The 12700-nt window shown below is 40.0% G+C and overlaps 5 protein-coding genes across 5 annotated transcripts; 4 read left to right on the forward strand and 1 right to left on the reverse strand.

The window, feature by feature from the left end:
* Nucleotides 1–127: 127 nt before the first annotated feature.
* On the forward strand, nucleotides 128–1272 carry SS1G_01173 (predicted protein; the record flags this gene model as incomplete). The annotated part of the gene is made up of 4 exons (XM_001596930.1): nucleotides 128–239; nucleotides 406–574; nucleotides 921–1031; nucleotides 1263–1272. 4 exons carry the CDS (start codon nucleotides 128–130, stop codon nucleotides 1270–1272), a joined length of 402 nt encoding a protein of 133 aa, XP_001596980.1.
* A 1541-nt stretch (nucleotides 1273–2813) lies between these two features.
* Nucleotides 2814–4277, forward strand: SS1G_01174 (hypothetical protein; the record flags this gene model as incomplete). Its single annotated transcript, XM_001596931.1, has 4 exons — nucleotides 2814–3119; nucleotides 3199–3283; nucleotides 3403–3533; nucleotides 3789–4277. 4 exons carry the CDS (start codon nucleotides 2814–2816, stop codon nucleotides 4275–4277), a joined length of 1011 nt encoding a protein of 336 aa, XP_001596981.1.
* Nucleotides 4278–5564: 1287 nt separating this feature from the next.
* SS1G_01175 (hypothetical protein) lies at nucleotides 5565–5952 on the forward strand (the record flags this gene model as incomplete). The annotated part of the gene is made up of 3 exons (XM_001596932.1): nucleotides 5565–5617; nucleotides 5675–5739; nucleotides 5786–5952. The coding sequence occupies 3 exons, from the start codon at nucleotides 5565–5567 to the stop codon at nucleotides 5950–5952; spliced, it is 285 nt and encodes a 94-aa protein (XP_001596982.1).
* A 2990-nt stretch (nucleotides 5953–8942) lies between these two features.
* Nucleotides 8943–10209, forward strand: SS1G_01176 (hypothetical protein; the record flags this gene model as incomplete). The annotated part of the gene is made up of 2 exons (XM_001596933.1): nucleotides 8943–10053; nucleotides 10148–10209. 2 exons carry the CDS (start codon nucleotides 8943–8945, stop codon nucleotides 10207–10209), a joined length of 1173 nt encoding a protein of 390 aa, XP_001596983.1.
* A 908-nt stretch (nucleotides 10210–11117) lies between these two features.
* On the reverse strand, nucleotides 11118–12465 carry SS1G_01177 (hypothetical protein; the record flags this gene model as incomplete). Its single annotated transcript, XM_001596934.1, has 2 exons — nucleotides 11118–11481; nucleotides 11762–12465. The coding sequence occupies 2 exons, from the start codon at nucleotides 12463–12465 to the stop codon at nucleotides 11118–11120; spliced, it is 1068 nt and encodes a 355-aa protein (XP_001596984.1).
* Nucleotides 12466–12700: the final 235 nt, after the last annotated feature.

The following is a 12700-nucleotide window of genomic DNA, read 5'->3' on the forward strand; positions in this document are numbered from 1 at the left end:
AGTGGGAAAAGATGCAAAAGATGGAAAAGAGGGCAAAGGTGCGAAAGGTGGAAAGATTGAAAAGCTTGGAAAGGTTGGAAAGCTGGAAAAAGATGGAAACGTTGGAAAACATGCAAAAGTTGGAAAGATGGAAAAGTTGAAACACCGGAAAAGTCGGCAAAGATGGAAAGACGCAAACTTGGAAAGCTGGAAAGACGCAAAGATGGAAAATTTGGGAAGATTTTTCGCCATCTCACGGGGTTCGTCCCCGTTTTCGAAATTTTGTGGATTTTGAGGATGAGAAAATGGGAATGGGGATGTGAATGTGGAGGGAATTGGGGATGAGGAAGCAGATATTGGGGAGGATGAGGTAATTGTGGATGAGAGAAAACGGAAAAGAGGAAAAAGCTTAATAGTGTGAGGCAGTGGTCTGTGGAAGATTGTTCGAGGATCTTGGGGGAGATTGGGGGGGGGGGGGGATTGATATACGGGTTAGTCGGGATTTTGGTACTGAGATGATGGGATGTCTTAATGGTGGTGGAGTTAGAGGTTGTGGAGGGAAAAATGTGAATGGGAATGGGAATGTGAATTGGGGGTTTGTTGGGGTTGGGGTTAGGTGTTGAGGGGAAGGGGGAGGAAGAAGATGGTAAAAATGGATATAGATATGGCTATAATATACATATAAAGTGACGCTATAGATGTGGTGATTCTGGAGAGGGAGAAAAGACAGGTATAAACGAATGGAATAAGATAATTCATACAAGATCTAGGGGAAGTTTCGTAGAGATTCTTTTAGATGCTAAGGATTCTTATTCTTCTACTTCTTTGGATTCGTCCTCAAGGATAGAGAAGCAGGAGCAGAATTCAAATCAACCGAGCGAAGAACTTGAACGCCGGATAAAGTTACCGATGCGAATATCTCATCTGGCGCAGGTCGATAGTCTAGCTTTGGATAGTGCTTCATTGTTTGAATATGAAGACGAGGAGGGGATGAAACGAATAACACAAGAGAAGTTGAGATTAGAAAAAAAAGTCGAAGAAACGGTCGATGAGTATGTACATACTTAATTTAGATAATCTCGATATGGAAAATACAGACACAGATATCAAGGAAGGAAAGGAAATGAACAAAAGGAATCAAAATTCCAACTCCAACTTCAACTTCAGTTCTCACCGTATAGATTCTTGGGTACGGATTATATTTGTATTTATATTTGTATTTGTATAAGGGGAGATGAGGATGAGGATATAGAATGTAGAATATTAGACTAATTATAGAAAAGGAGGGGGTAAGGTTTTTGGGGATCCGGAGGTGGAGGAGCTAAAAGAGAGAGGTAGGGCCGGGGAGGTAGATAAAGGAAATGGAGGGAATAGAGAGGGAAGTGGAGTAATGATGTATTTTTCAAGGAACCCGACAGGATTAGATAGATTAAGATTGGGATTAGGATCTAGGACGGGGATGGGGATGAAGATGGTGGTTAGTGGATATGGGTGTGGATGAAAGGGTTTGGTATATTTGGAAGATTTGGGATGTATTAAAAGTTATATGAAACTATTATTAAAAAAGCTAGATATTGACTTGATAAGTAAAACTATTTTCAAGGACTGAAATAAAATATTTATCTTTATTTTACATTCATTTCATCTCATCAACAACCCGCAAATCTGCGGAATGGAAAAATGAAATGAAGTTGGGAAAGTATTGATGAAAATGTGGATGTGAATGTGTATATAGAGGAAGCTTAAGAATCATAGATTATAGAGATCAAGAGGAAAAAAAGAGTAGAGGATTCTCTAAGGGAAGGATATAAGGGAGTTTGTTGTGAATAAAAGGATGTAGTATTTAGGAGATATATATAGGAATATCGATATAAAAGGAAATATAATAGGGAATACTTATAGATGTGTAAGATTACATCTTTAACAAACTCGAACCGATATCAAACCTAGTATAAATAGAAATTACAAAAGAAGAACAGAGTCATTACTGAGTAGATAAAGATTAAATAATAAATATGAAATATGAAATTAATACATCCAGAGTAATTAATACATATAGAGTAATTAATGATTTTCAATCACTACATTATAATCCTAATTCCTAATATTAAACCTTCAAAGATATATCTACCTTACTCTACTCATATATATATACGTATATATACATACACATATATCCAAAAATCAATATAAATATAACCAACCATTCCATCAATCTCTAACAACAACCATGATAAACCCCGAATCACCATCATCACACCACACCACACCACCCTACACCAAAAATAAGAAACAAGGAACAAGAAAAGCTCAGCAACACCAACTACCCCTAACCCAAACCCAAACCCCACCAGCTCATAGATCATTGATTGTCTATGCCCAAGAATCTGCAGTCAGCATGTTGTGCAGCGGCTCAATCGGCTAATAAGTTGCTTTTTTTTGTACATAACATGTAGGGATATCGATACAGGATTTTCCAGATATAATCTTAAGATTACATAGCTTTATACATTCTACATACAGTACACAAACCGCAAATCCCGATTCCCTACTCATAAATTGTAATACCAAAAAGGAACCAAGAATACAAGAATCATAGCGTTGTAACAGAGGCTTCTTCTTGTAAAACATAAGACGGATGAACGAACAATTTGATGTTGTGCTCGATCTTACGACATAAAGACGAATGAACTTTTTTGATTTCCTGCTCGATGTTTGGTGTTTGATGTTTGCTGTGCTTTATATAACGTAACTTGACTAGAAGTGGGTCATGTCATGATATGGGTCAAAATCACCCCCTCATTTCTTTATTTTACGCGTTTATTCAACACACAATGGATCGAAAGTCATTAAATCGTAGTGAATCGGAAGATAATATTCAAAAGGCTATAGAAAGTCTAAAAGATAAACAATTTACTTCAATTCGAAGTGCTGCTATTCATTTTAAGATTCCGAAGTCAACCTTAATAAATCGAATAACCGGACGACAATCACGCTCTCAATCTCACAAATCCTTTCAAAAACTTTCCAATGCAAAAGAGAAGACTCTAGTACGATGGATCTCACAATTGACAACTACTGGATACCCTGCAACTCCTGGGTTGTTGAAAGAAATGGCCCAAGAAATTCTGAATCAATACGTCATTTTCGCATCATCATCTACCTCTCCATCCTTTCAATTAAATCATATAGATCAACGATGGATCTATAGATTCTTAGATTGATATCCTAAACTCAAAGGAACTTATTCTCGCAAATTGGAATCTGCAAGGCATAAAGAAGCCACATTTGAAACAATATCAGTGTGGTTTTCAACATTTCAAACACAAATCGAAGAACGGCATTATGAACTCAAGAATATATATAATATGGATGAGACAGGATATACAATTGGAGAAACAGAATCAATACATATAATCGTAGATTCTACTCTCAAATCGAATTGGAAGGTTACAGTAGGAAAACAAGAATGGATAACTGTATTGGAATGTGTTAATACAGATGGAGGTTCTTTACTTCCTATAATCATTTTCAAGGCTCAGAATACCAATACTGTATGGATTCCTACTAATACTCCTCCAAATTGGTATTTCTCAACAAGTAATAGTAGATGGACTTCTAATAATCATGGCTTGGAATGGATACGTAAGGTTTTTGAGTCAGAATCTCAAAAAATATTAGGTGATCAGCCTCGATTATTGATTATGAATAGTCATTCCAGTTATATTACAGGAAGTTTGATTGCTTTCTGTATTGAAAAAGAGATTGATCTTCTTATTCTACTATCTCATTGCTCGCATCTACTTTAGCCATTGGATATTGGAGTGTATGGGCCAATGAAGCGATATCATGCCCAAGAGGTTGATCGATACTCTCGAGCAGGAATACAACGAATACAACGATCTGATTGGGTACAGCTTTTTCAGAAGATAAGAGAAAAAGGTCTTATTTATCAAAATATCAAAAGCGGATGGAAAGAGGCAGGTTTGAATCCATTTAGTCCTCGTCAAGTTCTGAATAATCTTCCAGCCCCGCTTTTACCACTACCTTCCACTCCAAATACACCATCAAATCCAGAAGATCTAGATCTTTCTTTACTTAATAGCTCTCCCCCAAATGATATTGAGCTACGACAAGCAAATCAGATATTCAATTCAGCTTTATCTGCTAATAATCTGCCTACTTCTCCAGTACAGAGATATGTAAAGCGAATTACTCATCAGATTGAAAGCTTAAATGCTGAAAATGCTATTCTTCGAAAGGAAATTCAAGAATATGAAGAGTTACTTGAGATATGAAAGAAATGAAAAAATAAAAAGAGAATAAAATTAAAAGGTGAATTTGTATTTAGTACTGAGGAAGTATTGAAAATTATCGAGGAGGCTGAACAGACACCTTTACTAAAACGATGACGTGGTAGATCATCCAAGCGTCAAATTGATCAGGTAGAAGAGGAGATGGAAGAAGAAGAGGATAGTGATAGTTCAGTTGGATCAGTGATAGTTGTAGATCACCCTGTAGCATATAGGACAAGGTCAAATAGGAAAATATGATTTTTGTGACCCATATCATGACATGACCCACTTCTAGTCAAGTTACGTTAGCTGTATATACCTATGTATGTAGCGGATTTATCATTGGGGGGGTTCTCACTTGAGATGCTTTTTATCATGCTACCTACTCTTCCAAAATTCTCCCATACAAAAAAGGAAAAAAGTCGAAAAATCGTAAATCTAGTTCTTAGATACAAATCCTAGAATCCTTAATAAGTTATCCACGCACACTTTCTTAATCCATTTCTATTCTGCATCTTCATCTCTGCATCTTCCTCTCCATCACAATGGATACCAATCAAGGCACTTACATAAACAGTTCCCTAATAGTTTGTATAGTGATATCCGGACTCGCTCTCATTGGACGCATCGTTTCTCGCAGAATAAATCATGTCGCGCTTTCTGCTTCAGACTTTTTGATTATCGGTGGGATTATGGGCGCTTGGGTTATTTCTTTGATTGTTGTTGAAGGTTTGTTGGGTTTTACTTACTACTTTACTCCTATATCAAACTCTTCCACGTACCAGAGATCCCTTAATCTTCCCCTTGGAATTAACGCCTCGAAAATGATGTTGATGATAGTGAGTAGATACTAAAATTGGGTTGGGACATCATATCCAATACACAACCCCAAGAGATTTCCGACAGATTCTCCTTGTAGGTTTTCTTTTCACATACACTCAATCCCTCATGACCCTAACAAGATATCAGACGACCTACATCGCCGAGATATTCTACAGCATAACATTTCCCATGATAAAAATTTCCATCCTCATCCTCTACTACTCCATCTTCCCTAGCAAAAGAATGACACTAGCCACAAATCTCACCGGCATTTTTGTTTTGTTTTGGGGAATAGCAGCATTACTAGTCAGCATTTTTTCCTGCAAACCCATCAACGGATTTTGGGATTTGACTGTCGAGTCGAAATGTATAGATTTCAAGTGGTTTTTTGTAGGGAATTCTATTCCGAACATTTTGGCGGATATTGTTATTTTGGGGTTACCGATGCCGGGTTTATGGCACCTGAAAATGTCGACAAGTTCAAAGGCTGCTGTTTCGGGAATGTTTCTTTTGGGTGGTTTGTAAGTCTGGACTATGCAGAAATCATTTGAGATCATGGCATACTAATCAGACTTTAGTGTTGTTGTTGCAAGTGGATTGCGGATATATTTCGTGTTGAAATTGGACACTTTGGATATGACATGTAAGGAAAACTTGGCATAGTGATGAATTTTACTGATCAATTGTAGGGACTTATGTCGGTCTTGCTCTTTGGAGCGCTGTTGAAATAGATGTAGCAATCATTAGTGCCTGCTTGCCAACACTTCGTCCCGTGGTAACCTATCTTGTACCATCAATTTTAAGGAGTAAAAATCCTGGTACCGAACCTATGAAAGAATCAAAAGAATCCGTATAAACCCATATGGAAGGTGAGAATACGGATCTATCTTTGCTAGAATAATCGAACGAGTCTATGGCAAATGTATAGCAGACTATTTATTGATATTTTACCTCAGGTTGTCCTCGAGAGAAAACTGTGGATGGCGGACGGAATTCACGTGATCATCCTTGAAAGGAAGAAGATGACCTTGTACCAAAGAAGTCCTGATGATCATTTCAATATAACGAATTATGATTCTAAAAATCCAATTCCTTGTAAACAATAATAGACTAAGGATGAATGATATATTGACAGAAACTTAGTCCATATATGCGCAATTGTGATTAAAGAACCCAATGCACATACGGTTCGAAGTAATTGATGCAATAAATACGATAAGATGAGTCCGAGAGGATGAATACACTTGAAGACTTTTTTTTAAGAATGATGACTCGTCGGGATGCTAGAAATTGAAGATTACCTATGTGAAATGGCTTTGCTTTGGATAAAGAAGGAACGAGAGGGGTAATTTCCAAGTAGCTTCTAACACTAACTTAGCGTAAAAAGAATATTTCGCCATCTAGAACCTCATTGTCGGTACATCACAGAATTGGGAATTCCTCAGAGAGACAATTTTCATATCCCACTCACAATGAAGCCATGGTTGAGGAGAGTAATTGCAGGATATAATTTGGGATAGATGATATATACGGCCCTTGGAGCTCGAAGCTGGTGATGATTTCAAAGTTGCTTTCGTTCCCTCCTTCAGCTTGAGTATATTTACAAGACCTTTACGGATTGATGCAATACAATAATAGTGAATCATCTCCAAGGGATTTGCGACATTTATCTGCATCATTTGGACAGATTGGATGATTCGACGAACATTATTGACTTAATGTTCCACACAATTTTTATGCTTGTGAGCAAAAGCGAAAGTAGAATGGAAGACGGACAACCTCCTTGTCTTTAGCTATCCAAAAAGCAGAGATTTATTTCTCAGGCGGGACTTAAGTCACGGGAGATGTTTTAGAAGCTCTCTTCATCTGAATATTTTACCTCCGTACTTCGGTTCGGCAGTCTGAATATTGCGGCCAAGTTGACCAAGCGGATCACGAAACAGATGGCAAATACACTTGTACCGCTATAAACCAATTTCATCTCAATTTCATCTAATTTTTTTCTTCATCTGAAGTTTGCATACTCTCTTCCAACTCGCCCAACCATTCATTCGCATTCATGATATCCCCCCGCCAAGATCCCCGAACATTGGGAGACGTGGCAATGTATCCACATGTTGAGAAACACAACGTTGGAATTAGTGTCTTGCATATAAGACCTACAGACCGAGTACTAGAGTGGTTATCCGATCTGGATACTTGCTGTCAAAGTTGTAGGTCGACTGTTGTTTGATGCAGGGACTGGAGACTTTTGTTTCATATTTCGACGATGATGGATGCCGGGTCGTATTGAGTGGGTTTCTTCGAGCGAGTGGGATTTTTATCCGTTCGGGTCTTTTCATTGTGTGTATTACAAAGTGTTTTTGTGCTTGCTGAATATTCTTTCGGTGTTTGCGGTAATTCTCCTAGGCCTTGAGTACAAGAAGGTTTACTCCATAGCATAAACTTCAAATTCCAAGGAATGAAAACATTCCGTGAACCAACTCTTAAAATAGAGTAGGCTTAGAAGTTAAAAGCAGGTACTTGAACCTGTACTTTGCTCGTACCTGGTTGACTGATTGTGATAACGCCATCGGTTTGGTGTCGGTGTGAGGTTGTGGGGGTTAACAATGTTTCAAAAGTGGATTAGGAAGGTGAATAGATCTCGAGTAGTTTTCCATACATTGGCATACAACAATGAGTATCTCTATTCGGTGAGCTCCATTTTACCATGTTTCCAAACAAGCTCGCCCACAATATGTACAATATGTACGGACTACTCCATCTCAAAACCTGAATGGGATCTTTGCATATATAGTAAATTCCATATGGTTCTTCTTTGCTTCCTCACATCTCGAGATCCAATTGTATGCATGAATCTAGACAACATTTAAGAAAGCTTGGATACAATACTGATCGTGGCGAGTCTCGGTTACCATTCTGTGATGTTTATCAATGCCCAAAGCCTATCAAGCGGTTCAACTGTACCCAAATTTTATGCTTATCGCCTGATTGTCGCCCCGCTAGCGATAAATGTAAACAATTATCTTGCCGAATAGCTGCAGGTACTGATGTATAGATGATTCTATACATAATATCTCAACTCTCAATCATCACCAATCAATAAATAATCTCTTCACCAGAGATTCATAGTAGACTTCACAATTACATTTATTAATTCCTTTCATCTGAATCAGATCCATTCAAAATACGTATGTCATTCATTCATTATACGTAGTCTTAAAATCAAGAAATTCGCCTTGGTAAAGAACCATCAAAATTTGGGTGGTTGGGAAAAACGGTCAACTCCATCCCCAGCCCAGCAATTTATTTAGAGCCAAAAAAGGTTCAGCCATCGACATTTTGAATAAGTGGTATTCCCACCCACACACACTTCTGTTGCAGTTTCTCTTTTCCATTCCTCAAAAAAATAATTACTTCCATTCCAGAGATACCTTTTCAAAATTTGTTTCATCTATATCGATACCGACAATTCATATCGATAAGACTTTCGGGACTGATTTACATTCGTTTGAACCGAGACGACCTTTGCGATTAGAGAGGATATATACATACTCTTCAAAGTGGTAGTCTTGTCGAAAGTGGGGTTTGGACTTTTGGATTGGCCATTTATCTTTGAGCTATTTTACTTCACACCGCTGCTGCATGTGAAGGACTCATTCAGTACCTGAAGATCTCTCTTTTTTTTGCTGGAGGAAAGAGAACGAAGAGGAGTCAATAATCAAGAGATTGATTTGACAGTACATACGATTCTTTTTTTGTACAATCTTTTGCGAGTGATTACTCCTATCTACGACTTTCATACATACAATCAACATCACATCACATCATCTCACAACCGACAAAATGCGACTTTCCCAAGCACAACCACAACTCTTTTCACTTCTCCTCCTCGCCCTCTCCCATTCCTCACCAGTATCCGCTAGTCCTCTCCCTAGAGATGAACTCAACGATCTCGGTTTGTCCTACCTCATGGAACGAACCTGCGCTACCCCCTGCGGAGCAGATGCCCAATACTGTTGCGCAGCCGGCGATGCCTGCTACACCTCCGCAGGCGACATAGCATACTGTTCGGCGTCCAGCACTGGAGGTTGGGCCGTTTTCACAACCACATACACTGAAACCGGTTTACATGTGGCAACCAGCACATTCAGTTCGTACACGGCAGTCACCACCTCCAGCGGAAGCGCCGCCATCTGCGATACTGGTTTGGGTCAAACATCTTGTGGACCTATTTGTTGCGCTAGTGATCAAATGTGCGAGTATAGCGGACAATGCACCGCGAGAACTTCAGCTTGGACTTACACGCCTACTACTACTGGCACGTATTCAGCACCATTGCGTCCGACGAGCGGTGCAACGACCAAGACGGCTACAGTGAGCGCTACAACTACAGAGCCTTTTATTCCTCCTGCTACTGCGAGCGGAAGTACACTCCCGCTTACGGGTGCCAGCTCGAATAATTTGAGTGCAGGCGCTATTGCGGGGATTGTCATTGGCACCATTCTGGGAGTTATTTTACTCCTGCTTTTGTGTTTCTGCTGTGTTGTCAAGGGACTCTGGGACTCGTTCCTGGGAGTTTTTGCAGGCGGCAGAGGATCGCGTAGACAAGGAGGTCGCGCTGTGAGAACAGAACGTATTGAGACTGTAGAGCGATATTCGCGTCATGGGTCTACGATGGGTGGAACAGCGGCAGCAGCGGCTCGGAGAGAAGAACACACTGGATTTTTCGGGGGTACTAAACCGATGAGGGTGGAGGAGACGAGGAAGAAGAAGAGTAGTGGGATGGGGGGCTTGGGTGCCGTGGGCGCGGGATTGGTCGGTATGGCCGTCTTGTTGGGTTTGAAGAGGAAGGAGGATGAGAGGAGAGATGAGAAGATGAGGCCGGGGCCTACGACTACGGTGACGGATATTAGTAGTACTTATTATACGGATAGTTATACGGCGACGAGTGCTAGTGAGTATTTTCCTATTCTTTTCTCTTTTTTTATTAAAAAAAGATGAAATGAAATTTTTAAGGATATGGTGACTAACGAGTTTGCGATTTCTAGGTTCCGAAAGCTCGGATAGGAGAACGAGGAGTCCGAGAAGAGATAGGAGTTCGAGGAGATGAGAGGATGCATATATAATTTTGCTTCTCTTCTCTTCTTTTCTTCCCTCACCTTCTCTGGAAATGAGAGATTTCTCATCCATCTCGTTACTCATTCTCAGTGATTGATCGATTTGATTGATTCGATTGATGGATTAGGATATAATCTTATCTCGTATCTCATCTCATCTCATTTCCACCACGAAAGATTTTTCCTTTTTTCTCTACATACACGTACGGGAAATAGTAAAATCTACGATTTATACGATACTACGTAACAAACAACACGAAGTTAAAGATTTTTTTTTTGAAGCTTTTATCTACATGCATTAGCGGTTTTCGTTCTGATACATTTTTCTGGCGTTGGGTTGGGTTTTTGTTGTTGTTTTTTTGCTTTTTTGGCTACTTTCTTTCTTTCTTTCTATCCGTATTAGAAGGATACGGGAGAGAAGAAGGATGGAAGGATGGATGGAAAGAGGGAGGGAGAAAATGTGTTGTGATGGGATGGGATGGGATTAGAAGAGCAGATGAGGATGTTAGTGATGTATTTTTATGATTTTATATGAGGAATGATTTGATTTGATAGGGATGGATGGATGGATGGATGGGAGGCTACCTAAGATATCTATCCATCATATGATATGATATATGATGGATGGATGGATGTTAAATCAACAGGATCCGTCTTCGGTGGGATAATAGGTTGGGGTTGGGGTTGGGAAATGAAAAGGTTTGGATGATTGAATGAATAGAGAGGCATGAATATGAATATGAATATAAATGGATGTTGATTGTGGTGTATATACTTAGTACTTGGTACTTATAGTACATACTAAATGGATACAAGTAATCTTACTTACAATTAATTACCTAACTATGATTATGAAGAGTTTAAATTGGGGGCAATGAATGAAATATATTGAATGGAAAAATTATAGTATTATAAGGTCGAGTGCTTTCTGTAAATCGTTTTTGCTGCGCCCGAGATGGAGATATGCAACGGCGATGCTTTCTTGTACATTGAGCGTGGATAGATGCAGGGGGCCGAGAGTGTATGTCATGCGTGAGTGGACGTCTGTTTGCACGGTTAATGCTTCGCCGTGGAGGAAAAAATTTGATAGTGCTTTTCCGAGGTTGTGTCTTGCGATTAAAGTGTCTTCATGATTAGGACCCAAAACGCGCGTCATGGTTTCGACGACCTCTTCGAGCATCTTCTTTGCTTCATTGAACTGTCCTCGACGTGATAACATTGAAGCCAAAGTATCCTTAACCTTCAACGTAGTGGGGTGCTCCTCTCTTAACGAATCCAAACAAATCTTTAGCACCTGTTTGTAATCCCATCGCCTTGGTATTCTGTGATAGCTAGAAATATGTGCCCACGAGCAAGCGCGTAATCCCTATACTTAAGAAATGATCGCTCCCAAGCTTCGCACATAGGAAATCTCGCACTGCCTCCTGAAGTGCCACAGCCGTTTTCCACTCGCCGTTTTTCGAATACACGAGACCGAATTTCGTGAACTCGGCAGCTTCCTGTCGACCAAATGCCGCAGGCACGATTCTTAGCGGGAAAACCCACGCTCGTTTCCGCGTCTTGCGTGCTTCCATATTCTCAACCAATTGGGAGCAAATCCTCTGCTGATAATCCCGTACATGTTTTACGTGCGGTAGCAGACTGCGCCGTAGCTTTTCATCGAGATCCAGTTTGTCGGGTGGCGGCTGAATGAGTATGGATCGTGCCAATACATTTGTAGTGGCCCGGGACCAGATAGCTTGTTCTGACGTGCTCGTCATGGGTCTTTCGCGCGCCCAAATATGCACCACTGGATGTATCGAATAGCTATCGGATATTGGGTTATGCATTGTTAGTCCAAGCTGCGAAAGTAATGCTAAAGCATTCCTGAGCCAGTCTTCATCGAATGGATGCCCTGTATTAACCTCTTCAAGCGCAGAAGGTAGGACTGGAGGCTCACAATCTCTCATAATGGGCTCCATTGATGCTATTGCCCATTCCCAGAGCACTTGTCTCCATTTCGGACGTTTCTTGGGTACAACTAACATCACCTTTGACCTAGCTTGCTGTAGCTTCTTCTCTATTGGGGGATTGGTAGCTGCTGCGACTAACATACTAAACTCAATATTTTCTCGGTACAAGAAAGACAACATTTTGAGAAGTTCCGCTGCGTCTCTTGAGTCCTCTCCATCTCTGTGCTCGAGTCCAATATAGATAATTTCATATGTAGAATAAATGCTCATATTCACTTTCCGGTCGTCAGGAGTCATTCGGGAATTCTCTCGGGTGCGATATGAGTTCTATCGAATCCTAATCCAACTTCGACCATAACTATCTAGATAATTATCGAGTGAGCAAAGACCATCCATGATTGCCTTTCCAGCATGTAGAAGTGCTAGCGGTAGAAAGCCAAGAGCTGTCGCAATACTATCTGCAGATTTTCGGACATTAATACTCCATGGGCTAGGCTGTTCTGCTGCCTCCAATAATAGATCGCTTGCTTTG

The sequence above is a fragment of the Sclerotinia sclerotiorum genome, genomic scaffold (assembly GCF_000146945.2).
Source record: "Sclerotinia sclerotiorum 1980 UF-70 scaffold_2 genomic scaffold, whole genome shotgun sequence".
Classification (NCBI taxonomy): domain Eukaryota; kingdom Fungi; phylum Ascomycota; class Leotiomycetes; order Helotiales; family Sclerotiniaceae; genus Sclerotinia; species Sclerotinia sclerotiorum.